The 26,221-nt window shown below is 36.6% G+C and overlaps 1 protein-coding gene across 3 annotated transcripts; it reads left to right on the plus strand.

The window, feature by feature from the left end:
* Positions 1-229: 229 nt before the first annotated feature.
* Positions 230-25,702, plus strand: LOC102626916 (uncharacterized). Of its 3 annotated transcripts, XM_052431507.1 has the most exons (27): positions 230-483; positions 892-935; positions 1,861-2,042; positions 2,221-4,416; positions 5,772-5,847; positions 7,233-7,355; positions 9,729-9,984; positions 10,071-10,565; positions 10,637-10,822; positions 10,950-11,246; positions 12,231-12,872; positions 13,790-14,186; positions 14,302-14,429; positions 14,963-15,130; positions 16,742-16,942; positions 17,148-17,708; positions 17,800-17,859; positions 17,980-18,305; positions 18,532-18,958; positions 19,903-20,370; positions 21,395-21,511; positions 21,610-21,731; positions 21,820-22,543; positions 22,748-23,002; positions 23,234-23,416; positions 23,594-23,935; positions 24,480-25,702. In XM_052431507.1, the coding sequence occupies exons 3-27, from the start codon at positions 1,868-1,870 to the stop codon at positions 25,227-25,229; spliced, it is 9,675 nt and encodes a 3,224-aa protein (XP_052287467.1). In that variant the 5' UTR covers positions 230-483; positions 892-935; positions 1,861-1,867; the 3' UTR covers positions 25,230-25,702. The 3 variants fall into 3 exon arrangements, with proteins under 3 accessions (XP_052287467.1, XP_006464509.1, XP_052287468.1); XM_006464446.4 differs by lacking the exon at positions 892-935; XM_052431508.1 differs by lacking the exons at positions 230-483; positions 892-935; positions 1,861-2,042; positions 2,221-4,416 and adding an exon at positions 4,435-5,631.
* Positions 25,703-26,221: the final 519 nt, after the last annotated feature.

Genomic DNA, 26,221 nt, shown 5'->3' on the forward strand with positions numbered 1-26,221 from the left:
AGATGGTAAAAATAAATATCACTTAATACATGCAAATAAATATTGACACATAAAATTTATATCAGAATTACTTTTCACTAAATTATAAAAGGAACCAAAAATATTCCCGGGTGATGGACGGCTGAGATCTAACGCCATCATTTGAAAGTCAGCCAACTGAACGTCCGCCAAAAGGCAGAGATTTTCTGCATGCGGACGCCTCAAACGCATCGTGGTCTAAACAGTGAAATGTCGAAAAAACCCTTAACTTGCTCGCTCCGCCAGAACCCAGCTTCGAATCCTAAAATTCACGCCCTCTGGCACGCCACTCTCTCCTCCGAGGATCTTCTCAGAAATTATTATTTTTATTTAAAAGAACGAAATACAAAATCCTTTAAGAGAGAAAAGTTTAAAATTCAAAGAAAGCAAAATAAAATATTGAGAATTTTGTGATTTGCAGCGATGGCTTTTGTTCGTTAAACGACAATCCGTTTTAGGCTTCAGGTTCTTTCTCGAATCCTCCTCTATTGCATTTCCTTTTTGAAGTTCAATTTGTTTGTGATGTGATAGGGTTTTAGTGATGCTTCCTTTTGATTTTCTAACTTCATTTCTGTTATACGATGTTGTTTTGTGCGTATATTTTATATGTATTCGATAACTATCGATGACGTAGTTGAAATTTGATTATCCGATTTTAATTTTTTAATTTTCTTTTTTTTTGGCTTCTCAACTGCTCTATTAAGTTTAAAGTACCTTAGCATGTATTCAGATTAAGGCTGTGTTTGGTTGCTTAATGCTTAGAAGTGTTGGAAAGTGAAATTAGGTGAGATGTTTAGTTGAGAAAATTAAGAGCTATTGATTATCATTTAGTGATATTCAATTGATAAGTAATCATGATTTGTTTGATTGTAGTGTTATTTCTCTAAGCTTGTCATTGGCGGAAAAGGAGAGTTCAGGTACCATTTGATAGAAAATATGAGTTAAGTGACTGATTTGAATTGTTTTGCAAATTATTTTTTTCAGTAACTGTTTCGTCATATGAAAATGGGAATTAAATTTTGTGCTTTTCGTGTTAGAGAATTGTATCTCTAAAATGGCAGCAGTTCCTCCTTTTCAGAATACAAAAATTGGTTTTGAGTGTATTACAAGATTTTGGAAAATGAAATTCACTAGTGCTTGGAAACTAGTAATAAATGTATAATCTAATTTGCTCGGAGATTCGGAGAAATGTAACACAAGTTTTGGGGATGATAACGAATGCACCCTAGTGTGTCATTTGCACCTTTCTGTGGAATTAGTAGTTAATGAAATTCAATCAATTATTCTTTTCTGAACTAACATTATTGACGTGTTTTAGAGTGAGTAGTGAGAAGAATGTTGGAGATAGCTTGTATATAAACAGCCAAACTGTGTAATTGAAAATTTGCATTCCGAAATGAGTCGAACTCAGATGGGTAAAAAGCCTTTCCAATTGCTGAATTCATGTAAATCAATTCTTATTACATTGGATTACAATATAAGTTTCTCTGTTTGCTATTAAAAAAAAAATTGTTATAACTTTGAATTCCATTAAACATTTTAACCTTCTGTTATGAATGATTTCTGATGTAGGTGAAGTGTCTAATTATTTGTTTCTTTGTTATCCCTTCATATCATTTTACTGATCAGTACATTTTGACTAACTTGAAATGGTTTTTGACTTTGCCTTATGAATGTAATCTTATGAGTCGTCTCTTTGCATTTATTGGTTCTCAACCGAATTCTATTAAAGAGGTTTTCTTTTCTGCTTCACCTTTCCTTGAATGGTATCATGATATTTATGCTGACTATTGCAATCTCAGTTCTCATATTTCATGTTCTGGTTCCTTTGTTCACTCATAGGATCAAAATGGGTTGTTCTGTTGGGGATGAAGGTATTGCAATACTTCAGTTGCGCAAATGGTGCCCCTCCCAGTTCCCATTCGACCTTTCAGAATTTCGTGAAGCCTTTATATCTCCAACGAAAGAGCTATTATTGCTGCTTTCGTATCATTGTGAAGCTTTGCTGTTTCCTCTAATTCCAGGTAACATTCTTTCCTTACTTTGTCTCTTCCAGACTGTCAATACTTGAACATATGTTTGTTTGTTGCCTGTGATACTACTGCATATATTTTTCACCTAGTTTGGTTGTACTACTGTTGTTGTTTTATCCATGTCAGCTTCCTGATTTGATTATTTTTTCCCCGTGATTGTCATGTGCAGGGGATTCTGTGGATTGTAACAATGTGGAAAATTGTTATGACGGAAGTCTGCAAGATCCATGTTCATCTTCTCTTAGTAGGTCAGATTCAAAGGACGACGCCCCATGCACTTCTGGATCAGTAGTGGATTTTGATAATGGTTTTTCTCATGAACGTAATTTTTCAAGATCTAATAGTTACTCTTTTGTTTCTGATGTGAACTCACTGGCTTGGGGTGTATGTGGGGACACCTATAATCAGCACAAGGATACCTCATTTAGAGAGCTTCTTTTTGTGTCTGGCGACCAGTGTGTGACAGTCCATGCTTTTCGTCATCCTAGTGATATCAGTTCAAAGGCCAGACGTGCTATGCAGGATAATTTTGGACAAGGGAGGTGGGTGGAGTGGGGGCCTTCTTCTACTTTAGTTCATAGTGTGGAGGTAGAAGAGTCTTCTAGTTTATTTTGTGAGGCCCCTGGAGATGCTGACGATGAATACATAACTAATGGAAATAGGGAAAATTCACACGATATGCACATGGAAGCTAGGGATGATGAGTCATTGAGAGGTGTTGGTTCGAAGAGGTGGTTGAGGTCTTTTTTCACCAAAGCTGAAACCATCAAATCAGATGGTGGCTTTTGGACAAGGTTTCCTGAGGAGTCTTCATTTCCTGAGTCTGCAAAGGTTGTTTCATTTACGATTTTTGATAGTAATTTATCAAATCTCGAAATCCCCGCTAATGGTAACTCTGTATCACTTAAGGAGGATAGGCAGGAGAATGTTTTGGATCTTAAGAAGGATGTGCCTACAAATTCTCATTTGGCTTCATCTAGCCTAAATTTTCAGTCTGACGTGTTACCGGATCTTTTAGGTATTGACAATAACATTTCATTCAAATGCACCAGAGTGTTTTCTAGGAATTCACATGATTTACTTGGGTTCCTTTTAGCATTAGTCGATCCTTTGTCTGTAAGTGTTAGGGATGGCAGTGAGAGAAACAGAAGCAAACATGCAGTTCTTGTTTCTAGGTTGAGTAGTTGGGGAATCCAATGGGTTTCTGCCGTGAAGCTTGAGGAAAGTTTAAATGGAGGGTCAATGATTGAGTGGACTGATTTCTGCTTTACCGATGAGCTTCTTGTTTGCCTCAGCTCTTCTGGCTTTATCTTTTTCTATGCTGCTATGTCTGGCGACTATGTGGCAAAGCTTGATATTCCAAGTACCTATGGGCTCAGCCTGTGCTCAAGTTTGCAGGAGCAAGAGAAGTTATCCACGGCTGCTGATATGCAAGTTAAACAGGAAGATGAAGTTTGTGGCACACCAACTTGTCATCAACATGGCCATTTTGATGGGAGGATGTTTAAAAAGTTGATTGCTGCTTCACATACCACCCTCTTAGCTGTGGTTGATGAATATAGTGTAATATATGTCATAGGTGGTGGTGATGATATTCTGGAAAAATATAGCACTTCCACGAAACTGCTTGCTCATTCTTCGCAGTTGGGGCTTGGTATGTTGGTTGGTTGGGGGGCTGGTGGTTCTGATATAGGCCATCAAAGGGTACATTCTTGTTTTTCAAGTTCTCATAATCATGGTTTTAATCAAATCTTTCATGGAAAAGGAAGGCGGAAAGATATCTTTTTGAATGGATTTTCTGCTGCGTCAAAGACAAATGACCAGACTTCATGCGATTCTGAAGCACAGTTGCACCTTATGCGGAAAATATTTCTCCCCACTGATAGATATGCTGAGGATGATTGCATCTGTTTTTCATCTTTGGGAATCACTCGGCTCGCCAAGAAGCATCATACTAAGGAGCAAAATGGTGCTAAAGTTGTTCACTTTGATCTTCATATGAGTTCAGCAGTTCATGATGACAGTTTTTTAAATCCTGGTTTGGAAACTTTTTCTCTAAAAGGGAGAAAAGAAAGTTCTGTTGTAGAAGCAGTGGGTTGTACTTTCCAGGGATGTTTTTATTTGGTAACTGAGGGTGGTCTTTCCGTAGTTCTCCCTGCTATTTCAGTTTCACCAAATTTCCTCCCTATTGAAACCATTGGATATCGGCAGGCATGTATAAATACAGGTGTAGGAAGTCAAATAAAAAGCAATCTCGAAATGGAAGAATTTAAACAGCCCTGGTCGCCTTGGAAAGTTGAAATTTTGGATAGAGTTCTCCTGTATGAAGGCCCTGAAGAGGCAGATCGCTTGTGTTTGGAAAATGGTGAGAGTAATTCTTCAAGTTTTTGCATGTGGTCTTTAATTTGGTGTCTATGAATGTGTTTAGGATCAATGCTTCAATTCCGTAGTTATCATCTAGTAAAGTGTAACTACTTACTCCATATCTGGCTTTTTGATCTTCATTGAGACTCTGAAGTTAAGAATCTAATGTTGCTAAATTTAGCAGTGGTCAAGTTTATGCCTCGATTTCATTAACACTAAGTGAGATTGATGAATTACAATGAACCTATTGTTGACACTAAACAATTGATGAAGTACAATGAACCTACTGTTGACACTAAACAATTTAATTCAATATAATGACACAAAAAAAGGAGAAAAGTAGATTGAAACTTGACTTTGTTGCTGCTGTTGAAATGATGATTTTAATATCTAGGAGTAGTGACAGGATCATAACGAGGATTGTTATTGTGCTGAAAGAGGCTATATACGAGGAACGGTGTGTTCCTTGACTACCAAGTCTCTTAATCTTATTCCTAGGTATATTAAAGAATGATTAGGAGCATGAATGCATCTTGGTGTTAATTGGAACGGTTTGGTGCTTGCATTTAGTTTTGTGCACATCACACTTTTGTTCATTAATCTTTGCCATGACTGTCAAAAACGGGTTGTCTCTTGTATATTCTGAAAAAACTCATCTTGTCTTGGCTGTTGTGGTTAGATATAGTCCAGCAAGCTGCTGTGGACACTTGCATTTTTCTTGTTTTCTGTTGCAAATTTGTCATTTATGCAAGAACTGCTCGCTCCTCCTGCAGCCTAAAATTTAACATTTGATGTGGTTGATGCTTGCTGTTAGAATTCCTATGCTAGGAGGAGCTTGATTTTCTTTTCTTAGTTGACAGAGAGGAAGAAAGAACTTGGCTCTCACTGGAGGATCCTCCTTTTCTATTTCATTCTTTACCCTCTCTTTTCATGTTTTTCATTACTACTCTCCTTTGAAGAGTATGAGACCAAAATTTTCTTAACCATGTTTCCATTTTAATAGTCAAAGAAAAAAATTTCTTAAAAAAGAATAAGAAAATAAAAATTTCTTGTAAAGCTGGATACAAGCTTTACAGTAATAGGAACTGCTGAGACTTGAAGTGGTCTATATCTGGGGGAGCAGCAATGTCAATCATTCCTTCTTAATCGCAAATGGATTATAGTGAGGGCAAACACATGATATGAGATCTTTTATCTAATATTCAATTACTGTGAGGTGTAGCTCCTCTACTGAATTTTTTTTATGTACTAGCATATTGTGATAGATACTTGTTGCTTGGATAGAGTGGCCACTATCAAGCATTTGATACACTGTTTCTCAATGTAATCTTGACATGTGTGTTACTGCAATGTCAGGGTGGGAGCTGAAAATTTCTCGTATGCGTCGATTGCAAATGGCATTAGAGTACATGAAATTTGATGAAATAAAAAAGTAAGATTCTGTGCGAGCATGCATACACTCATTTTTATGTGTGTACATTGTGTGTTTGTATATTCACTCTTTTCTATAACTGCTTTGTCCTGATCGATGAAGTGGAAATTTCATTGAATCCTGTTGTTAAGTAGATTTTATATAGGGGAAAAAAATTTACAAAAGGTGAACAAGATGTCCCCTGGCCTCAAAAACAGCTTAATAAATTAAAATTAAGAGAGCATCTCGAAGACAGTTAAACATTATCAACATCTGAAAGAGAGGCAAAAGCTTCCTGAAAGACAAAATCAATCTAACCTTAAACTCCTTACCAATTCAAATGTATGAAATAAAGTGAAGTTATGATATATATCTTTGAATATCATGCAAGAGGCTTCCTTTAAATATGTATTATTTATTTATATTTCACTTATTTGAATAATTGTAACTGAATGCTAATAGTGATATGGAGCAGAGGAAGTACTGACTCAGAGAATAGGTAGAATGTTATAGATGATATACTGCAGTGACTGTAGAGCGGGTGTTCTTGTAGCTTGCTAAGAATAGTTTATTTGGGACTGCAGCTGGGTTGTTGATCGTAGATTTTATTGTAATAGTGAATTTGGAAGTGCATCACTTTTAGATTAAATCAGTTGGTACTTTTCAGGATTATTTTTTAGCTTAAATAGGGAATTGTTTTTTCAGGGGCTTTGAATTGTCTCAGATGGTGTATTTCCTCATAATGTGGTCCAAAAATTTGTCCTCATTCTCCTCCCCTCTTTTTCCTTATAGAAACTTGATTTGAGTGCTAATGCAAAATGATAAGAGGAGAATGTTTTTACTTTTTAGGTGATAGTTTGTGATAATTATAGAGGTAGTACTCATATAGCTAACTCAAGATAGTTTTGGGACTGAGGCTGGGTTGATTTTCATAGCGATTGTTGGAATAATGAATTGAGAAGTGCATCACTCTTAGATTAAAGCAGTTATTACAGTCTCAGGAGTACAGTTTTACATTAATTTGGGAATTGTTTTCTTGGAGGCTTTCAATTGTCTCCGGCAGTAAATTCTTGAATCCTGTCCTTAAAGAAAATTGATAAGATCAATAAAGCACCAATCTGAAAATACTAGGTGAGATAGGGTGGGGTAGACTTGAATATGTTTATCTATTTGTCGTCGTGCATATCTACTTCGCATGCCTTTATATTGATTAAAAACTCGGAGTTGGTTGGAAATATAAATTCTGGTCTTGTTTTCTGAAATCCTAATTCTTCTTTTTAATATAACAGACAAGCATTTGATTTTTGAACATCATGTGCGTAATGGACAAACTGAGCTGTAGGTTTTTACAAGGGCTTGACTAACATTTTTGATTATTTGGTTTTACTATCCTGATAAATGAACAGATCTTTAGAAATGTTGGTGGATGTCAATCTGGTAGAAGAGGGCATTTTGAGACTAATCTTTGCTGCAGTTTATCTGATGACTCGTACAAATGGCAATGACAATGAGTCTTCTACTGCTTCAAGGTAAAGACTTATCATCCATTTTCTTTTGTTGTTGTGGATTTGCTAAGGTCTGCATTTTTGTTATTCATTTGCAAAGCAAGTTAGCAGAAGCTTCTATCATCTCCTCATGATGACTGTTGAAGGTTTCATAATTTCGGACAAAACTTGTCAACAATTTAGATCTTATCTTGATCAGTGTTTAAATTTGTGAATAAAATTTTGTTCCACATGGAATCGTCGGTTATTCCTCCTCTAGATAATTCAGGAGAGAGGTGTAGGTACACTGGTGTTTGCCTCCAGATAGAAAGCCACACAGTCCATCAGGGATTTCTTTTTTTTTTGTAGGTCTGAATGCAACATATTCCTTAAGTTTGCTTCTGTTGATATGAGTTGTTCATTTCTTGTATTTCTATTACTTTGGTTAAATATTTTTCGGACACATTTGTGTCCCCCTCCCTCTTGGTGTGTGCTGTAGAAAAGAAGTGCAGAAACTTTTAAACCTTTTCCTTCATCGTTTTAGTCAAAGTTGTGGAATAGATTACGCAAAGAGGCTAGTATTTTTTCGGTCATCCCGGTTTCTTGTAACTCTCTTCTTATGAAGAATTCCTTAGCTTTTGGTAAAGGAATAAAGGCTAAAACTCTTTGGAAATGTGCAGTGGCAGCTCTCTTTTGGGGTATTGTGGCAGTAAATATATATATATTTTTTTAAATTTTGAGGAGATAGATGTGGATAGTTTAAAGAATTGTGGGATGGAGTCCATCTTCTAGGATTACTTTGTGCTTTAGTTTCTAAGGAGTATCATGTGGGGGTGGGCAAAGACCAACAACCCACAACTAAGCCCAAACCCAAACCAAATTAGGTTATTGGGGTTGGTTTGGATGGGTTAAAAATTTATTTTGTTTGGGATGGGTCCAGCTAAATAATCTACTCAGCCCATAATTTTGGGGTCATTGCATTGACATCTAAACTTTCTTGGTTTGATTTGAGTGGAGAAAACTGAAACCAACCTAATGTTTTTGCAACCCCAGCCAACCCAACCCATTTTAATTTGGTTTGAGTTTCAATTCGAATGACTTTGGTTAACTCACCTATCATATAATATTATTAAAAACATTATCAATTGTCATGCATTTGAATAATAAATACATATTAAAATTATCTTTTTGTTCAAAAAAATCCAGTAAGGTGACTGTCCCCTCTGGTCTCTTTGTGTCCCTCTATTTGAAGTCTCTTTTTATCATCAAACTAATGCTTGCTACCTTCTTTCTGTCATCAAATTAATGCATGCTACCTTCACTGTATCCCAAAAAAAAAAAACAGTGGGCAAATGCCCCCTCTAGTCTATTTGTTGATGTGCGGCACCTTTACCTATATTGAAAATTGATTTTATTAAAAAACCACCAGTAAGGGCAGTCTGCGCACTGATCTCATTGCGCCATTAATCAGTGGTACCTTCACCTGTATTATGGACTGAGTAAATTTGATGCCTAAAATATTATAATTATTGGCTGAGTGGTTAAATGGGTTGGACCCAACCCAAACTAAATTAAAAGGGGTTGAACCCAACCCAATCCATATCAGTTTTCAACCCAAACTATCTAATTTTGTTTGGGTTTGGTTGGGTTATGGGTTGTCGGTTTTTTGCCCACCCTTAATTACTACCAAGATTCTTCTATTGTCTTCATTCATCTAAACTAGGAGGGGGTTTTTGAGATGGGGTGTAAAGGCTGGTCAAGCTTTGTAGAGGGGTAATCGGATATATTTTTGTATAGAACAGAAATGTTTTAGTTTTTGCTTACTTTGTGGACAACTATCCACTTCACTGTATTGATTTTTCATCTTTAACACAATTTTGAGTTTCTAATGCAAAAAATAAGGATCTTTTTTTTGGCTTTTTTTGGTATAGAGAAGTTCCCCTCCCCTGTTTTTTGTTCCCTTTGTGGATGACTGGTTCTCAGATGTACCTCCTTTTATTTTTCCTGTATTAATACAGCTTTCTTTGTCTCTTTTAAAAAAGTGAAGAATAACATCTATGAATAGGTGGGAGTGTTTTGGGACAGGTGTCTAGGCTGGTCTAGTATTGTAGAGGGGTGATTAGTATATTTTCGTACAGCACAGAAAGTTTTTGTTATTTTGCTTTCTTAGCGGACAGCTGATCCACTCCTTGTAATGATTCCTCGTCTTTAATACAATATACAGTTTCTTATCAAAAGAAAGAAAGAAAAAGGAAAAAAGTCTATCAATCTTAAAAGTTGTCTCAGGTTACAGAATCATGAAGTATATGATTCTGGATGTTAATCAACTTTGGTATCATAATGCATTAATGATTATCATTATTTTTATTTTGCATTTAGTATTCTAGATATTCCAGTTACTGATGCTCTTTATCACAGGCTTCTTGCAGTGGCTACTAGCTTTGTAACCAAAATGATTCGCAAATACGGACTACAACAGCAAAAAAATGATGCATACTTACTACAGGGCTTTAATGGAAATGGAATACTTCCTCTTCCACCAATTTTACCAGATGAAGAACAAAATGAGATGGAAAATTGTAAAAGGCTTTATGAGATGGCTCAATTTTTGGAGATTATTCGCAATTTGCAGAGCCGACTTAGTGCAAAACTTAAAAAGCCAGGCCAAGGACCGGTATGCTGTTGTTTTATTTCCTACGTGTTGATATAGTTCATACATATATCATTAGAATCAAGCAATGCGTTTTCATCATGGTACAGGAGGAAAGTGAGGAGGCATTATGTTTGGTGGATCCAAATTTGCCACAGGATGAATCTCAACTGTCTATAGTTGCAGCAGATGTGGGATTGTTGGATACTGTAAATCAACGTGAAATTCCATTTACACTGTCTGAGGCCGCCGCTAGTGACGTTGAGAACCTTGCATTGATGCCTCACAGTTCCTTGAGTTCTAAAGCTGTGTTGGAACTGGAAGATTCTGGTGAAACATCTCTTCCAGTGCCACAAGGAGCAGCTCTCAGGAGGAAGGTTCTTCCCTTGGAAAATCCAAAGGAGATGATTGCACGTTGGAAAATAGATAAATTGGACTTGAAAACTGTAGTCAAAGATGCTCTACTCTCTGGTCGTCTGCCTTTGGCAGTTCTTCAGCTGCATCTTAATCATTCAACAGAATTTTCCAGCGAAGAAGAGCATCATGATACCTTCACCGAAGTTCGCGACATTGGAAGAGCTATTGCATATGACTTATTTTTGAAGGTAGCTTTATTGTTACTCTGAACAAAGCTATAGTAGTTTTTATTTCTGCACTAATGGTACATGAACAATAGGGTGAAACTGGACTAGCTGTGGCAACACTGCAGAGACTTGGGGAAGACATCGAAATCTGCCTCAAACAGTTGGTATTCGGTACTGTGAGGAGATCACTACGAATGCAAATTGCTGAGGAGATGAGAAAATACGGATACTTGGGATCATATGAGTGGAAGATGTTGGAGAGGATGTCACTCCTTCAGGTATGTGATTGTTATAAAGTGATATTTGTAATTCTCTTAATTGCAAGCATGTGCTCCATGTTTGAGGTCCAAAGTCTGATTATTTCTTTGATCTCCCTTCTTTGTGCTTCTCTATCTGGTGGAAAAGAGGCTTTACCCTAGCAGTAGTTTCTGGAAAACATTTCATGGCAGGCAAAAAGAATTCATAAGTGATTCTTCAGCTTTAAAGTCTCCAGGAGAAATATATTTGTGCCTGTTGGATTCACCTTTATTTAACAATCTTACCATTGAGTGTGGTGAGGTGGATGGGGTTGTTTTGGGTTCGTGGACAAATGTCAATGAAAGTTCATCGAACCCTGTGATTGATGAAGAAAATGCTCATATTGGATATTGGGTTGCTGCTGCAGTGTGGTCAAATGTGTGGGATCAAAGAACCATTGATCGTGTAAGTCACTACTTCTGTGTCCTACCATTTAAAATATTACATTTATCCTTTTGAATTTGTAGTGGAAGGAAGTTGTCGTTGTAGTGAGATAGAATCTGGTCCCTGGTCAAGGTTTCGACTAACTATATTTAAATCGAATGTATGTTTTCACTAAATACCTATGAACAAGAAATTTATTGCACAATAACTTTTAAATGTTTCTTGTGTATGTGATCAATTGAGAATTTACTAGATATACGATCCACTTATTTTTCTCAATTTGAATTGTAGGATCTTTTAAATTTTAATAATTGCTGTAATTAAAGTTGAGCACAAAGTACGGTTCATACGATGATTTTAACCTTTTTATGCTTCAGGATAATTACAATAAGCTCATGCTACAAGATATCAAAAAGAGGCAATAATTGATGCTGTTGAATGAATTCTTTACTTCTCTGTCACCCTACAGTTCTACCATAACTGAATGTTGAGCTTTAGGTATTAGTGTTCTAGATTCATATGCTTAAGCATGAAAGAATGGCTCTCTTCTCCTTAAAAGTAAGAGAGCTATTATTTCCTCTGTGCCCCTATAGTGGTACATGTTCTTCACGATATCTATAGTATTTCTTTCTCTTTCTACAAAATCAATGGCTTTTTCATTTTTACTTTATAATTCACAATAATCTATACTTTCTCAGTTATTTATTTATTTTTATTTTTTTGCTTTAAAACTCAGTTTATCTGTCAGTGAACTCATGGTGGTCCCTCAGTGAATGTTTATATTTGAAATTAAGATAAGTGTATATTTGCATTCCATACTTATGGTTATTTTCTTTATCTTCTTGCTCATCTTAATCTCCATATCTTTATTGTTGAATACTATTGCTGTATTGCACCGTATTATTATGGTTCTTGCAACCATAATTTGGTTTCATTTCTCTATATGGCTTAGTACTTAAATATGAATTTTTAAATATTTTTCTAATAGATTACTTATTTGTACAGATAGTACTGGACCAACCTTTTCATATGGGTGTTCATGTATTGTGGGAATCACAATTGGAGTACCATATATGCCATAATGACTGGGAGGAAGTCTCCAAACTTCTGGAGTTTATTCCTGCGTCAGTGCTATCAGAGGGAAGCCTCCAGATTGCTTTAGATGTTTTGCAGCCTGCTACTGTTGGTTGCAATAGTGAGTTACCTGACTTTGGCAATTATATATGTTCTATTGAAGATCTGGATGCTGTTTGCTTGGATGTTCCCAAAATTAAAGTTTTCAGGTTTTCTGCCAATGGTATATGCTCCACGTGGTTAAGAATGCTCATGGAGCAGGAGCTGGCAAAAAAGTTTGTCTTTTTGAAGGAATACTGGGAAGGCACAGGAGAAATAGTATCTCTTTTGGCCCGTTCAGGCTTCATTATGAACAGAAATAAAATGTCACCTGAGGATGATTCTATTGAGAGTTTCTCAGATCTGAATTTATCAAATATTGGAAGATCTACTGTTGACACACTGCACGCTTTGCATAAATTACTCGTACATCACTGTGCAGAACATAACTTGCCAAACCTTTTGGACCTCTACCTTGATCATCACAAGTTGGTTCAAGATAATGATTTACTCTGTTCATTACAAGAAGCAGCAGTAAGTGTTTTCTCATTAAATTATCATCTTTTGTGTTGGATTTACTCTGATTATTTCTATCAATCACAATTTTGCATCCAAATGTTTATTGGCTATAAATTATTTATCATCAAGTCATCATCTTTGAGATTCATGTTAGTTGATGAAATTAATTATTTTTATCTCCAAATATTTTTTTTTTCAAGGAAGAGTAGTCCTTATATTTCTGATTCAAGACACAGAAAATAGGTTTTGATAATGATAATCTACCCTTATTATTAAGCTCCATTTGGTTAGTTGGAGAAAGTCTGAACTAAAGGCATTGGTGTTGGTAAATCTTGGCGTTTTCAGAAAATTAATGAATGAGCCAGCACAAAGCAAGCCCTTCCAAAATAAATGTGTTATTTCCAGCTAGAATAGTAATTTTCTTCTTTTATTATTCTTTTTTTTGGTCCAAGCTCAATTCTTTTTTTTTGGTCCAAGCTCACAATTCTGTTTTGTGCGGACTGGAACATAAAATTGTGTGATACATGCTAATGACAGTCTTAGAGATGGTGATTTCTTAGTTTTCACGCAGAATTACTTTAGTTGAGCTAAGAGAGTGCTGTCACCATTTAATTTTGCTGAGGAGGGAAACTTGCAGAATGGTGGTTAAACAAAATTCCCCTGCCCTTGCATGCTCAACTTCTTTCCTAATGCACTCTGAAGTAGACTTCAAGATTAAGTGTAGTTTCAAAACATATCAATATTGAACTGTTTTGAGTGTTATAATCAAGGTGCAGTCTCCACTCTGTTGTCAATTGGCTTAGGATAAGCAATGTTTAAGCTCCTTGATACCATTCGTGTTTTGCTACTATTTACACATGGCCCTTATGTGACAAATACTTTGTGTGTGCGCTCTTACCTATGTCTTTGTTTTCTGTAATACAACTGTTCAGGGAAATTGTCACTGGGCCAGATGGTTGCTCTTTTCTAGGGTTAAGGGGCATGAATATGATGCAGCATTTTCTAATGCTCGTTCAACAATGTCGCATAGTCTAGTGTCTGGTAGCAACCTGAGTGTTCCTGAGATTGATGATATAATTCATACTGTTGATGACATTGCTGAAGGAGGGGGAGAAATGGCTGCTTTAGCAACACTAATGTATGCTCCAGCCCCAATTCAAAACTGCCTAAGTAGTGGTAGTATAAGGCATAGTAGCTCTTCAGCCCAGTGCACACTAGAGAACTTGAGACCCACCCTGCAACGCTTCCCTACATTGTGGCGCACACTTGTAGCGGCATGTTTTGGAGAGGAGCCAAGGTGCAATTTTTTGGGTCCTAAAGCAAAGAATGGTTAGCTTTAAAACTCTTATTTTCTTTGGTTCTTTGATTTGTACATGTAAAGATTAATCCTTCGGTGGTCTTAATTTGCTAACGCATAATTTTTTTTCTATATTTGTTAATTCAGATTTATCAGACTACCTTAATTGGCGTGACAGCATCTTCTTCTCTTCTGGACGTGATACTTCACTTTCACAGATCCTGCCTTGCTGGTTTCCGAAGGCTGTAAGAAGGTTGATTCAGCTTTATGTGCAGGTCAGTCTTTTTATCTCCTGCTAACATGTTTTTGTGCTCCTCATCTGCTATAGTTATGGAAATGTTTTTTCATGCAAATTCTTTTGGGTTAGGATGCAGAAAATGAGGGCTTTGATTTCCTTTGGGATAAAGTGCATTTTCTTGGGTCTCTTTGGTGTTGGTTTCTGCTGAGTTTAGGGGATCTCTTCTTTATTTGTAAAATTGGGAAACTGTTGTCAAATGATGTTTTTGTTCTGCATTTTGTTCCTGTAACTTTTTTTTTTGGGAGTTGCAACTCTTTTTTATTATTATTATATTTTCCCATTTCTTATTTGTTTATTTTAAAAAAAAAAAAAATCTCTTATGGTGTTGTCCTTTCAAAGTTATTTTCTAGCTTTTTGGTCAAAATTGGTTTCACAGTTGTTTTCTTACAACTCAGTGAAAATATTTATTGTATGCTTATATAATTGTATGGAGGCAGTTTAACTATTACTTCTTACTGATCTAATATGTTTATCTTCTTGGTAATTGGGAATGGCCTTTGCGGATTGCAGGGTCCTCTAGGATGGCAGTCACCTTCAGGTCTGCCTACAGAAACTTTGCTGCAAGGGGATGTCGATTTTTTCACATTTGCTGATGGAGATGCTGAGGTCAGTGCTATTTCGTGGGAAGCAACTATCCAGAAACACATTGAAGAGGAACTTTATGATGCTTCACTCAAGGTATGTACTTTTTTGCATAAAACAATCAGTTCATGCAATTTAGATGAAACGTGATGAAATACTGTTTTTTTAATCCAATTTTGGCAGAGTTTTCCTTTTTGCCCAAGGATTATTTCCTGAAATCCGAGTAGTTAGTATGGTTGCAGATGGAACTATTAGTATTGTTGTAGGTGAAATTTCTTACATGTGTTGAGATATCTTTATTGAGGAGATTCCAAGTGGTGTTTATGATTGGTTCCCTATATAAAGGATACTTCTATGATATGCTTGATATTTCACTATTAGTAGAGAGCTTAAGCTTAACCTTTCATGTCAAGCTAACTTAACATGGAATTAGAGGTATTAGAGGTCTTCTGTTTGAATCTATCTCCCCTCACGATCGCTGTTGTATTTGTTTATATTGTGTGTGTGTGTGTATTTATCTCTCCTGAGTCTCTTTCTGGGCCTGGTCCACATGATAAGCCCGTTTGGTATGGGTCTTGCGGCCTATTTGAGAGCTTCAAACTATTTTTTTCTGGCCATCACTGAGCGTAAGCTTGTAGGTTAAGCAAGTTTTCAAACATTTACAATATTATTTTCTATTTATGCAAAATTTAAGCAAATCATATTCCCTGGTTGTTTAACCACACTGTATTGATTTTTTTTTTTTTAACTCCCCATTCAACTTTGTTAATTTGGCCATATTATAAAAAATATTTAGTTATATTAAAAAGTTGATTAGAGTTTTATTAGGTAATAATACAAATATTCTGGAGAATGTTTTTAAAAATATTAAGGGGCGATTAAATAAAATTAAAATCATGGTAAAAAAGTTACATGACTAATAAATGGGTTTGGTTAGTATTTGATATTCTTGACATGATTAATACACGGTCTTAGTACCTGTTGGCTAAAATACGGCATATTACGGATAAAACTCTATGCCAACCCAAATTACCATGCCTAATCTTTGTGCATTGACCGTCAAATTATTTTTGAACACTATGGGCCCGCAAATGAAAATTTTGAGCTGTGCCCATGATCTTTTTAATAATCATTTGCCATATTAGAAAGTAGATTGAAGCTATTTATAAAATAATTATCATTGACTCAAATCCTTAGATTAAAGACATCCTAATAATAAAGAAAAATCATTGTTGAAAGAATATAAAACGATAAAGATTCCTACTGTACAATTCAGCTACAGCAGCATGAACAATGTGTTTCTGCAGTGAATGAATTGTGTATTTCACTACAGTAGTGATAATCGAAGGCACTATCATTAGCTCAATATTTTTCCTAATCAAAACGTGTAAACACCAAACATGTACAATCTATCAATTACTATGGAAATTTCTAAACCCAGATTTCTTGAGGCGGGAAAAAAAAAAGATTAAATCCAACTTGACCTTAAAAATCAAGCTTGCTTTGAACTCCTTTGAATGCCCAGGAAGATCTTGCACAGAATCTTAAGTGCTTGAAAGACAAAAATCTGACCAAAAAAGCTCTTTTCATGGCTGCAACGGAATCATCTGGATGCTGTTACTGTTACTTCTGTTCGGCTCATTGGCTGCTTTCATGTTGCTTGGATCACGTATATGGTTTTGTCACACTTTCCTCCATTACCTTTAGGAAACTGGAATTGGACTTGAGCATCATTTACATCGTGGTCGTGCACTGGCAGCTTTCAACCAGCTTCTTGGTGTTAGAATTGAGAAGATGAAATCAGAAGGCCGATCAAGTTCCTCAGCTCTTGGATTGGCAAATGTTCAATCTGATGTTCAGACACTTCTTGCTCCCATCATAAAAAATGAAGAGTTTCTACTTTCATCCGTAAGGATCAATTTTCTTATAATCTATATTTAGTCACAACTGAATGAGTTTCTTTTGCTTTTATAAGTTTTATGCTGTTATTATGTTGTAGTCAGGTTACTTATTTTAGATATATGCAACTTATATTCTGTTTTATGTTACAATAATGTTGTAGTCAGGTTACTTATTTTTAGTTATATGTAACTGATGGCGTGTAAATTTTTAGGTCATGCCACTTGCTATTTCGCATTTTGAAGATTCTGTATTGGTTGCTTCATGTACCTTTTTTCTGGAGCTTTGCGGTCTATCTGCCAGCTTGCTCCGAGTGGATGTATCAGCCTTGAGAAGGATATCCTCTTTCTATAAATCTAGCGAAAATGCTGAAAGTTATAAGCAACTTTCGCCTAAGAGTTCTGCTTTTTATGCATTACCCCATGAAGGTGACATTACAAAATCTCTAGCTCGAGCACTAGCGGACGAATATCTGCAAGAGGGTAGTGCGACCAAGGCTAAGCAAAAGGGATCTCCAAGTTCAGTTGCTAGTGCACGGCCTTCTAGGGCTCTTCTGCTTGTCCTACAGCATTTGGAAAAGGCTAGTCTTCCAGTGCTGTTAGATGGAAAGACATGTGGGTCTTGGCTGTTAACTGGCAATGGTGATGGCACCGAATTAAGATCTCAACAGAAAGCTGCAAGTCAGCACTGGGATTTAGTCACAGTTTTTTGCCAGATGCATCAGCTTCCCTTAAGCACAAAATATCTTGCTGTATTAGCACAAGACAATGATTGGGTATATCTCAACTGTTTTTGATATTTTGTTTTTGCGAGTGATGAATTGTTTTCCGGCTTCAAATCTTATGTTATCATTCTTCTTTTGTAAGGTTGGATTTTTGTACGAAGCTCAGGTTGGAGGATACCCTTTTGAAATTGTGGTCCAGGTGGTAAGTTTCACTTCCATTTTTATTATTGTATGATTGTAGGTTAGTTTTTGCTCTGATCAATGAAAATCACAGCTTTACAATGAAAATATTTACCATTTTGTGTCCTTTTCTGTGGTTCAGGCATCAAAGGAATTTAGTGATCCACGTCTCAAAATTCACATATTAACAGTTTTGAGAAGCCTGCAGTCAAGAAAAAAAGCTAGCTCTTCATTGAACTCAGGTGCTACAGAAAGCAGTGAAAGTTCCGTATTGGATGAAAATTTATATATCCCTGTTGAGCTCTTTAGGATTTTAGCAGATTGTGAGAAGCAGAAAAGTCCTGGACAGGCCCTACTGATTAAAGCAAAGGAGTTATCCTGGTCTGTGTTGGCAATGATTGCATCATGCTATCCAGATGTGACTCCATTATCCTGCTTAACAGTTTGGCTGGAAATTACTGCAGCCAGGTTACCATCAACATCTTATCATAAAATGATCCTTATTAGTTCTTATTTTTGAATGATTTTTCAAGTTAGAAATGTTTGAGCTTTAGGTTGCAGCCCCACATGCTTGTTTAATTATTATGCTAAAATGAGTGTTTTTGTTGCTACTATTTAAGAGTTGTCCTCTCTGTGAAAACATTATATTGCTGATTGCCAAGACTTACATACAATCATGCTCATCAACTTACAGGGAAACTTCTTCTATAAAGGTGAATGACATTGCTTCCCAGATAGCAGATAATGTTGCAGCAGCTGTGAAAGCTACTAATGCTATACCAGCGGATGGTAGAGCTCTTACATTTCATTACAACCGACAGAGTCCAAAACGTAGGCGGCTTATAGAGCCAATATCTGCAGATCCTTTGGTTGTCTCATCCGATGTTTCAATTAGTTATCCTAGTTCAACTGTAGTTATTGCCCAAGGCTCTACTGGGGAAGAAGGAAAAAAAAAAGTTAATCAATGTTTAAATTTTCAAAGTGATTCAGTTGAAGGATCTGCTTCTCTCTCCAAGATGGTTGCAGTGCTTTGTGAACAACACTTGTTTCTGCCACTGTTAAGGGCATTTGAAATGTTCCTTCCGTCATGTTCTTTTTTACCTTTTATCCGTGCTCTTCAGGTTGGTAACCAAACTATACTCAGCTTTTCCATCCATACCCTGGATTGCATTTCTTAATTGGAGAAACTTTTTTTTTTTTTTAAATTACGAGTCTTGGCTGTGTCAGATGGATCTACCTCTCTGACGCACTCACCGAATGGTGGTTCATGCATCCTGATCTCTTTGGAGGCAGGCTGTAGGTTTTATTCCTTAATGTCTGAACCACTCAATTGAGTGACCAATGATCCTACGAATATAGATGGATATTCGCTTAGCTCCAAAGCAAGTAATTAAAGTACATTATATAAAATAATTTTAAAGAATACGATCATCTAAATTCGTTACTTTTCCTTCAGGAAAATAATAAATTAATAAAAATAAAAATATCCAAAAACTCTGCCTTCTTAGCTCATCTCACCAGATTGTTCACCTTTGCTAATTTCCTTTTATCTATACAATCTGTTTTCTCTTTCTATTGAAAAGGAATGAAGTTTAATTAGTGTTATCTACATGCTCCTTTTGGAGTTCAAAGGAGAATACATAATTTCAGATGATGGGTTATTAAGCAGCCCCATTTTCTTGTAGAACAGAACCAAAGCATTAGACCTTTTATTTGATAATTTGAGGTCTCTAACCGTTTTGGACCGTAGTGCAACATTTTCATTTAAGTGTTATTGTGGGCAGAAATTTTTAAGTGTTATGTTTTAAGAATTGCCTAATTGATGGGGTTTTGAGGAAGAAACATAAGGGATTCATTAAAGTCAAAGCTTACATGGAATATACTATTGGCTGACTATAACATACCCTATATTGCCTGCTTCCTCAGTTATAAGTTTAGGTATTTTCACTTGGGAATAATTATTGACTTGTTTGAGTAACAATAGTTGTTGACAGTGTATTTGCATTTGGAAAAGAGTTGAGGATCATTTTCTAATACAACCTCATTTGTTTATTATTTTGTTTAGGCATTTTCACAGATGCGCCTATCTGAAGCATCAGCACATTTGGGTTCCTTCTCTGCCCGAATAAAGGAAGAATCGAGCCAGTTGCCAGCATATACAGGAAAAGAGGGGCAGATTGGAACTTCATGGGTTAGCTCAACTGCTGTGCAAGCTGCTGATGCCATGCTTTCAGCCTGTCCATCTCCTTATGAAAAAAGATGCTTGCTGCAACTTCTTGCTGCTACTGACTTTGGTGTTGGAAGTTCTGCTGCCACTTACTATCGACGACTCTACTGGAAAATTAATTTAGCAGAACCCTCATTGCGGAAAGATGATGGTCTACACCTAGGGAATGAGACTTTAGATGATGCTTCGCTTTTAACAGCTTTAGAAAGGAATGGCCAATGGGATCAAGCACGCAACTGGGCAAAGCAGTTGGATGCTAGTGGTGGACCTTGGAAATCTACTGTTCATCGTGTTACAGAAAATCAGGTACTATAAATACAAAGGAAATCTTTTCTTCCTTCCGAAAGCTACTGTGTTGCATGACCAATCTCACAACAAAGGATTTATGATTGGATTTGAAGTAAGAAAGAATAAATAATTTAAAGTGTGGAAGGATGAACTATGAAGTCCACACGAGTATGAATTTAGTGCATTTTCTTAAAGTATTTTATCCTTACATTCATTAACTCAATAAGGATGGGCTAGACATTTTATTTCCAGAATATCAGGTGATTGGAGGACTTCTATCGATTTCCATTTGCATTCTTAAAATGACTTTGTTACCTGAAATTGAGAGTGATAGTAGTGATATTATTGGTAAAATGTTTTCCTTAGATGCTGAGTGCATTAAAGTCTCTGGTATTGTTGAGGCCACCCTGATAGTTGTTTCCATTCTTCTAAAACAGGATTATTATTCCAAGACTTCCCTTATTACCTAAAATTCAACAAGTGGATAATTACATTTTTTATGACCCTAGACAGTTCTCTAGTACATTGTTGTTGAATTCTCTTAGTGATGATCTTTTCGTGCATAGTGCTTAAGTTTTTGTTGATGGCAGATAAGTTGTATGTTCTTTTGTACATGTGCTTGAAGACGCTTCTAATAAGAAGGTTTCAGGGAAATGTTCATCTCAATGTTTCAATTTTTGAGATGACAGTCTGAAGTGAAACCCAATGTTAATATTATATAGAGATTGAAGAACAGTGTCATTTACATGCAGTTGGATTGAATAAGTATCATTTACATGTAGTTGAGTTTTAGTTTGGACACTGTTTGAGGGTAAACTATTTTTCTTTTCTTCTACCTGGAGTTTTCCTTTCTGTTGTTTCCTTTTAATGCTTAAATTCAGATTAATGCCTCTTTGCTGATGGTTGCTCTGCTACATACCTCCGCATTATTCACGGTTGCATGGATTCTTTACTTTTAAGCTGTAGCTGGTATTATTTTGAACATCCTTAATGCCAATTCCTTTCCTATCTTTTCAATTTTTTTTGCTTTTCACACTTTTAGGCTGAATCCTTGGTGGCTGAATGGAAAGAGTTCCTTTGGGATGTCCCAGAAGAGAGAGTTGCTTTGTGGAGCCACTGCCAGACGCTGTTTATAAGATATTCCTTCCCTCCTTTACAGGTATGTTCGTCTGTGCAATCAATACTCTCCAAGCAGAATCACAACTTTTCCATCTGCTTGCATATTATTTAAAGGATCAACTGTCATTTGGTTTGCAGGCTGGACTATTTTTCCTAAAACATGCAGAAAAGCTGGAGAAGGATCTTCCTGCTAAAGAGCTTCTTGAGATGCTGCTGCTTTCACTGCAGTGGCTAAGTGGGATGATAACCCAGTCTAATCCGTAAGTGATTTTAATGTAGATCCTGTTTCTGTTATGATTCGTAGTGTATAACCATCTTTTCTGACTGCTGTGATGATTAATTTATCAGGGTTTATCCATTGCATCTTCTGCGGGAAATCGAGACTAGAGTGTGGCTCTTAGCAGTGGAATCAGAAGCACAGGTGAAAAGTGAAGGAGACTTCAGTTTAATCAATTCTACCCGGGAAAATTCTTCAAATATAATTGACCAGACTGCAAATATAATAACAAAAATGGATAATCATATCAATACAATGAGGAAGAGAATTGTAGAGAAACATGATCTTAGAGAAAATAACCAAGCGCATTTCAAGAGCCAATTCTTAGATGTCAGCTCTTCAACCACTGCTGGGGGAAGTTCAAAAACAAAACGGAGGGCCAAAGGCTTTGTTTCTTCTAGACGACAACTAACGGACTCTGTAGATAGAAGTACTGATTCAGAAGATAGTTCTGGTCCTCCTAACTCCAGGAATGATTCACTGTTGCCAGATGAAAGCTCGATGGTAGAAATGTCTTTTCCAAAGTGGGAGGAAAGGGTTGAACCTGCTGAGCTGGAAAGAGCTGTTCTTTCATTGTTGGAGGTTGGACAAATAACAGCGGCCAAGCAACTGCAACATAAGCTGTTTCCAGCTCACATACCATCTGAATTCATTCTTGTGGATACTGCTTTAAAGCTTGCATCTATCTCCACACCTAGTAGTGAAGTATCAATATCAATCCTTGATGAGGGAGTGCTTTCTGTCCTTCAGTCATGCAATATACCGCTTGAACGACAATTGATCAATCCATTGCAGGTTATTGTCCAAATCTATTATTTTCTTTCTTCTGTTACTGGCTGGTCAATGTAAATAAACTACGTTTTCAATGGTAAATACCAGATATTGAGGCCATTTTAACGTGATAAATGTTGACCCTTTAGTTTCTTTGGTTCTTTACCTTTTGATGGTCTCCTGTTTCTATTTTTTGTTGGACTCTAATATTTGAACGTGCAAATATAGGTTTTAGAGAGCTTGGTGACTTCTTTCCCTGAAGGTAGTGGACGTGGAATTTGTAAGAGGATAATAGCAGTTGTAAAAGCTGCAAATGTCTTGGGTCTTCAATTTTCGGAGGCATTCAACAAGCAGCCAGTTCAATTGCTACAGCTTCTTTCTCTTAAAGCACAAGAATCATTTGAAGAAGCCCATCTTCTTGTGCAAACTCATTCTATGCCAGCTGCTAGTATTGCTCAAATTCTTGCTGAATCCTTTTTGAAGGTGTGTCATGCAAATTTCATTTTCACTGGAATGCTTAAATTATGATTCTAGACTTTTGGATTTGCATTAAGAATTGATTTTGGCCAGACAATACTATCCTACTGATATAGACTTTCGAACCAGAAACTTATCACTTTCGTCTATGATAAATTATGTGCAAACCCATTCCTCTAGTCAATGGGATTTGTAGTCTGCCATATGTTTTGGTTAAACATTTTCCATTTTCTCCAGGGTTTATTGGCTGCACATCGTGGGGGTTATATGGATTCTCAAAAAGAGGAAGGACCAGCTCCTCTATTGTGGAGATTTTCAGACTTCTTGAAGTGGGCAGAGCTTTGTCCTTCTGAACCAGAAATCGGCCATGCATTGATGCGGTTAGTAATTACCGGACAGGAAATGCCACATGCATGTGAGGTATGGTTGTTATTTGAGAAGTGTGTTTTCATTGAGATTTTCACATTCAAAAAGAATTTGTGAAAGTGCCAACCAATTCTGGTGATAATCACTACAAAAGATAAAAAAATGATAACTATATATGCTGTTTCTCTCTCATCTTGTTTTTGACTTGCAAGTCATCAATTTCGTTGTCAGGTTGAGCTTCTCATTCTCTGCCACCACTTCTACAAATCATCAGCTTGCCTTGATGGAGTTGATGTTCTTGTCGCCCTTGCTGCAACTAGAGTTGAAGCCTATGTATATGAGGGTGATTTCCCATGTTTAGCTCGCTTGATAACTGGAGTGGGGAACTTCCATGCTTTAAACTTCATTTTGGGCATTCTCATTGAAAATGGTCAGCTGGATTTACTTCTGCAGAAGTATTCTGCTGCTGCAGACACAAATACAGGCACTGCTGAGGCTGTCAGAGGATTCCGAATGGCTGTTCTCACTTCGTTGAAGCATTTTAACTCTAATGACCTTGACGCATTTGCAATGGTTTGTATATGCTTCATTGACTTTATATCTTGGATAACTTTTTACATCTACTTGTGTGGTCGTACATCATACAGATGAGAGTTAGGCACTGATGAGTCGTGGTATCGGTCTTCAAGAATATAGTTTCTTGTCAGACATGCTGGCCCCTAAATCAGACCATCAATCATTTCTAATTATATATATGTTATCCCTCAATTTCTTCTGTAAAGCTAGTGTAGGGGATGTTTATATCTGGGTTGGAGATCCTGGGAAATCCAAAGCTATTAGACTGTTTGAAAGATTTTGAGTCAACACAGCTACTTTATTTATTATGTTGAGATATGTATGTGGAAAAAATCTTTGCTGAATTATCTAATGAATGTATTCTCCATAAGGATAACCTAGTTGGTTGACCTCTTGCTGCTGAAGCAAGAGGTCAAGGGTTCAATTCCTCTTTGCATAGGCTCATGCAATATGTCCTTTACTTTTCTTATTTATATTTTGGACCTTTCGGCCATGTATCAGTTTTTGTCTTATCATCTTTATCCCTTTCTTCCTTTTGCAGGTCTATAACCACTTTGACATGAAGCATGAAACAGCTGCTCTTTTAGAGTCACGAGCAGAGCAATCCTCTCGGCAGTGGTTTTATCGTGTCGACAAGGACCAGAATGAAGACCTCCTAGAATCCATGCGCTATTTTATTGAAGCCGCTGAAGTCCACTCTTCTATTGATGCTGGCAACAAAACACGAAGAGCTTGTGCCCAAGCTTCCCTTGTGTCCCTTCAAATCCGAATGCCCGATTCTAAGTGGCTCAACCTATCTGAAACCAATGCCAGGAGAGCACTTGTTGAGCAATCTCGTTTTCAGGAGGCTCTAATTGTTGCAGAAGCCTATGGTCTTAACCAGCCAAGCGAGTGGGCTCTGGTGCTTTGGAATCAGATGCTCAATCCGGAACGAACGGAAGAGTTTGTGGCTGAGTTTGTGGCTGTACTTCCCCTCCAGCCTTCTATGCTAGGAGAACTGGCAAAATTTTATAGGGCTGAGGTGGCAGCCCGAGGTGACCAGTCCCAATTCTCAGTTTGGCTAACTGGCGGAGGATTGCCTGCAGAATGGGCTAAATATCTGGGTAGGTCATTTAGATGCCTGTTGAAGAGAACTAGGGATCTGAGGTTAAGGTTGCAGTTGGCAACTGTGGCAACTGGGTTCAATGATGTGGTCAATGCATGCTCGAAAGCATTGGATAGAGTTCCTGAAAATGCTGGGCCACTTGTGCTGAGGAGAGGACATGGCGGGGCATACCTTCCATTGATGTGATCTTGATGGGCAACTGTTATAATATGAGTGCATGCTTATAATGATGATTTTGAGAGGGCAGTGATACAGCATTTCAGATGTAACACCTTGATCGTGGTGAAATTAAATCTTCGGAATGACTCTTGAAGAATTAGCAAGAAGATATATGCATAAAAATTAGTACAGATGTATGTAAACTAGTTGATGTGCTCTGAAAATTAGTTTCTTCTTCACGGATTTCATTGAGTACACCTGAAGGTAGATAAACTGTGGCTTCAAGATTTTGTTCAGATTAGGTTCAGTATGTTTTTGGCTAGCTAAGTCTTTGTAAAGTAGTTGAGTTCTTTCATTTTTTGACATATCACTTCTTCAGATGACAAGTCAGCGCAAAGTAAAATTCCCATTGAATGAACTATGTAGTGAGGTTATGTCAATTTTGTAGCAAATGTACAATATGTAAATATCAGCCTTCAATACAAATAAAATTCATTTGAGTTTTTTTTTTACCTTTTTTTTTTTTTGACCTTTTCTCACTAGTCTTCAGTAATGTTTCTGTTGTGGAAGATCAGTTTCAACTGCGACCACAGAGCATACTTTATTATAGAAGGTTTAAAAAAACTTCTTTTGGGAGTATTGGCTCTGATACTAAAATAAAGTAAGAAAAACACAAAGGATGATTTTATTACTTGAAGAAAGAATATAAGATTTTACCTAAGTATTTTTACTACAATTTTATATTATAAAATTTCAGGACTCGATGCCTCAACACGTTATTAGGGAATCTTTTTTATAGGCACCAAGGGAATCATCTTTTACTATTTACATCATTACACTTTATCATAAAGGAATCTCCTTTATGATTCATCATAATTTATATTACATCACACAATACACCCTTATCCATATGAAATATACTTTACAACTCATTATAAGTGACACCACACACTCGCCACTTATTTATTGGATACTATTTTAAAGCAATTAACTATTCTGGAGAATTGAATCAAAATTTT

The sequence above is a fragment of the Citrus sinensis genome, chromosome 7 (assembly GCF_022201045.2).
Source record: "Citrus sinensis cultivar Valencia sweet orange chromosome 7, DVS_A1.0, whole genome shotgun sequence".
Classification (NCBI taxonomy): Eukaryota; Viridiplantae; Streptophyta; class Magnoliopsida; order Sapindales; family Rutaceae; genus Citrus; species Citrus sinensis.